General features: G+C 36.4%; 1 protein-coding gene across 1 annotated transcript; it reads left to right on the plus strand.

Moving 5' to 3' along the window:
* The first annotated feature begins 587 nt into the window (after positions 1-587).
* LOC132560257 (uncharacterized) lies at positions 588-4,077 on the plus strand. Its single transcript, XM_060224921.1, has 5 exons — positions 588-642; positions 948-1,154; positions 2,719-3,003; positions 3,200-3,293; positions 3,897-4,077. The coding sequence occupies exons 1-5, from the start codon at positions 588-590 to the stop codon at positions 4,075-4,077; spliced, it is 822 nt and encodes a 273-aa protein (XP_060080904.1).
* The last annotated feature ends 303 nt before the right edge of the window (positions 4,078-4,380 follow it).

Raw genomic sequence — 4,380 nt, forward strand, 5'->3', positions numbered from 1 at the left:
AAAACAAAACATTATATGAAGCAAACACAACAAATTTCAATTATTTCGTAACAAATAGGACCTTTCTATTTGTAAACATGTTTCTAGTATAATTTTAAGTAAGCCTGTAGTGAAGATATAGCTCTAGTACACAGCTCGTAAATAGATTGGTGTATTTTGTCATTTCCAGCTCATGAAATCCGACTAATAATCTATCACCATCAACATACACTTCATTGATGGAGCTAGTTTATTTTAAAACAAATACCAAATATATATACTGAATTCACATTTATTTAACTGGCAATATCCATTAAACGCTGGTCTCAAACCACTGCACAACAAATTTTCAGTCTAAAATTACTGCCATTCGCAGGTAAACATGTTTTATTTAAGCGATGTCGATTGTTAACGGGTGTGGTCATCGTAAAGTTCAATTTTTTAAAGCCACAGACAATAGTGCATTCATATGACATCATTACATCCGGGTATAACGGAATACATAGTCATAATATATTGGTTCTGTCCCAAATTCAACAAACGTAAACAACCTGGGTAACAAACCATATCACTGAACTGCAGTTGTGGATTGGAGAAGCACGAAAAACATGAACAAATGTATCCTCGTGTGTGTCATCTTCGTCATAGGCAAAGTGGCTTCAGGTAACGTCAGCTATTCTATTGAGTACGATGATCTGTCCGTCGATTATGTGGAAGTAGACTAGGCTCATATCATGCAACTGTTAATCGACACAGTTACGTCTTGTTATACGCATTGTTTAACTGGTGTATTTTGGACTACAATACTTACAACATGTAGCTCACGGGAATGGTATTTTCTCTTCAAAGTTCTGTATCAAATTAATAAAATAATTTCATTATAGCCTATTTGATTTAGTCACATACTTCAAGGTGTTGTTCATGTCACGATTGATTAAATAACTACGTATGTTTTGTTACAATCATAGATCCCTGTACAACGTACGAGAATTTCACAGCCGACTCTACACGATCGCCTAGTCACATTGAGTCTGTTTACAGCAACAAGAACTGTGATAGTGTCCTGACCACTAAGTGGTACAGATTGGTAGGGGATGCAGGGACTGATCTGACCAATGATAGTGATCTTCTAGTCACTGACGGATGCGGAACAAGTTACCAGCTATGGGTGAATGGTGAGAATAAAACTAAATCAGTCATTTTTCAAGACCATTTCAACTGTAAACTACATAAGAATATGTATTTATATTTTAAAAATAGATGAGATACATGATGTAAAAACATAAACAGATATGTCTGTTTCGTTCACACGACATTATCCAATGATTAGAAATCCGAAGAAAAGCAAAGCTATAATGTTATAGAGCTAATTGATCAGAACCAAACAGGGGCTATTAAAATTTGAGCAACATATGAAGAACAGATATTCCAAAACATATTCTTATTTTCAATATCCTAAAACCAGGAAAACGATCGAAATCTAAAACATAAATCAGGCTGATAATTCTTTTTGATGAAGATCTAAACCTTAACTGTCAGAGGAGTTAGATATAATCCAGAGATAAGAGTGATTCTAAACCTTAACTGTCAGAGGAGTTAGAAATAATCCAGAGATAAGAGTGATTCTAAACCTTAACTGTAAGAGGAGTTAGATATAATCCAGAGATAAGAGTGATTCTAAACCTTAACTGTCAGAGGAGTTAGAAATAATCCAGAGATAAGAGTGATTCTAAACCTTAACTGTAAGAGGAGTTAGAAATAATCCAGAGATAAGAGTGATTCTAAACCTTAACTGTCAGAGGAGTTAGAAATAATTCAGAGATAAGAGTGATTCTAAACCTTAACTGTCAGAGGAGTTAGATTTAATCCAGAGATAAGAGTGATTCTAAACCTTAACTGTCAGAGGAGTTAGATATAATCCAGAGATAAGAGTGATTCTAAACCTTAACTGTCAGAGGAGTTAGATATAATCCAGAGATAAGAGTGATTCTAAAACTTAATTGTAAGAGGAGTTAGAAATAATCCAGAGATAAGAGTGATTCTAAACCTTAATTGTCTCATGAACCATGCCGTGATAACAGCGAGTCTTAATTTTAGATTTCCAAGATAACATAGTGGTTGTCGTCGATGAAGCAGAAGACGCTTACCCTTCTAGAACACATGGTCTTTTTCTCTGTGTAAATTCATTTGTTCATATTTTGCACTAGTTTTACTAGTTTGGACTATGATTATGTTCATATGTTAGAATGTCAAGTTTGATTTAGTGACTTTTAGATTTATTACTTCATTTTAACAGGTTCTCTACCAGAGGAATCGGGTGAAGTCCTAGATGTCCAAATATGTCTAAGATCAATTTTCTCAATTTGTCACAGTTCTTTCATGATCCAAGTAAAAAAATGCTGCTCCTTTCGTGTTTATCATCTCAAGAGCGCCACAAATTGTCCGCAGTCATACTGTGTCAGTAAGTTGCAACCCACTATGTCATGAGTTTTCAGTTTATAGACTAGGTGCTATTATTTCAAACAATCTTTTGATTTAACAAATCTTCTCGTATGTAGCTAGTTTCAATTGGTACATCTATACCTGGAATCATTTTATCACCTTTTGAATGGATAATATGAAATATAATATAATATATATTTAGTGATGTGTTTGGGCTTGGTAACCGTTTGTCATGCAGTCGGATTAAACAAAGGTCACGTTTGTTAAAATATGTATTTTGACGCTCTTAATCTACAGGTTCTGGTCTTGTTCAATCTGATGACTGTCCCGATCCAACCACTACACAATCATCCACATCAGTAGGAACAACCACAACGACTTCCATAGGAACAACCACTACCACAGGAACAACAACTACTACAACAGGAACAACCTCAACCACAACAACAGGAACAACCACAAAAACAGGAACAACCACACCAACAGGAACAACCACTACACAAACAACAACCACAACAACAGGAACAACCACTACACAAACAACAACCACAAGTGATGATGTAACTTCTGAAAAAGGCAACAGTAAGTCAGATATTCAGATTCGATATATGTGTGTGACATTTTTTCGGTAATACATTCACTTTTCCATTGTAGCATTTTTGGTCGAGAAAGGGAAATCTTGCACTTATGATTGTTTATTTGATAACTGCATTGTCCGTGAAAGGAAAGTATGTACATTAATCCATTTCAGTTATCTGCTTTCTTATTTGTTTTCCAGATCTGACGCATCTGACAATCGTGAACAACGCTAGATCTAACCTCATCACTATCGTAGTTCTGTCGGTAATCAGCGGCGTAGTTTTGGTGACAGGGTAAGACACAGTTCTGCTCTAAGCTAATTTAACATTAACTGCTAATACAATAATAGAACAATAATGATATTCTATCAAGTCAGTTTTTCGTTAGTGATATTTCAACATTGATATATATGTATGTATGATATGGGCTAGGTGTGTGTGTGTGTGTGTGTGTGTGTGTGTGTGTGTGTGTGTGTGTGTGTGTGTGTGTGTGTGTGTGTGTGTGTGTGTGTGTGTGTGTGTGTGTGTGTGTGTGTGTGTGTGTGTGTGTGTGTGTGTGTGTGTGTGTGTGTGTGTGTGTGTGTGTGTGTGTGTGTGTGTGTGTGTGTGAGAGAGAGAGAGAGAGAGAGAGAGTGTGTGTGTGTGTGTGTGTGTGTGTGAGAGAGAGAGAGAGAGAGAGAGAGAGAGAGAGAGAGTGTGTGTGTGTGTGTGTGTGTGTGTGTGTGTGTGTGTACGTGAGAGAGGGAGAAAGAGAGAGAGAGTGTGTGTAGGTGTGTGTGTGTGTGTGTGTGTGTGTGTGTGTGTGTGTGTGTGTGTGTGTGTGTGTGTGTGTGTGTGTGTGACCTTGGTTTGTGACGTCAGCGAATATTATCATTGGTTTGTCGCTTTTCTTTCCAGAATTGTGCTATACAAATATAAAAAGTGTAGTAAGGTAGCCACCGACCAATGTTCGATGTATTCCACTCCAATTTGGTACCGGCCAGAGGAACACGTATACATGGACTTGGGTCATATAGATGGCACGATGGAGAAAGGTGGGATTAATTCCAAGTCATCGGCATCTACCGGACATATGTAATGTTGACCAATGTAACTGCATTACTGTTTAAAGCAATTGTAAATCAATTCTTTAGACGAAAATCGGAATTAATTGATCGTCATGTGGAAGCACTGATTAGATTTGTTGAATGTGCAAAATACAATGATATAAAGGGTACTTCTCAATTCTCACGGACTACAGTTTATATTACAAATATACCTTGTACTGCTTTTGGTAAGTTCGTTGTAAGTATAATGTTGTCTAATTTTAGCTCATAATAATTGTCATTATTGATTTCTCACTGTGATACTGTTGTAAAAGTAACCTTCAAAGCAACAAGTG

This window comes from Ylistrum balloti, unplaced genomic scaffold (assembly GCF_031769215.1).
Source record: "Ylistrum balloti isolate Yb309-2 unplaced genomic scaffold, AGI_CSIRO_Ybal_v1 Utg371040, whole genome shotgun sequence".
Taxonomy (NCBI): domain Eukaryota; kingdom Metazoa; phylum Mollusca; class Bivalvia; order Pectinida; family Pectinidae; genus Ylistrum; species Ylistrum balloti.

Excerpts from the sequence above, each read along its gene's own strand:
- LOC132560257 (XM_060224921.1), top strand. The coding sequence starts at position 588 with ATGAACAAATGTATCCTCGTGTGTGTCATCTTCGTCATAGGCAAAGTG. Across the intron at positions 643-947 it reads CATAGGCAAAGTGGCTTCAG|ATCCCTGTACAACGTACGAG; the intron begins GTAACGTCAGCT and ends TTACAATCATAG. Across the intron at positions 1,155-2,718 it reads TTACCAGCTATGGGTGAATG|GTTCTGGTCTTGTTCAATCT; the intron begins GTGAGAATAAAA and ends CTTAATCTACAG.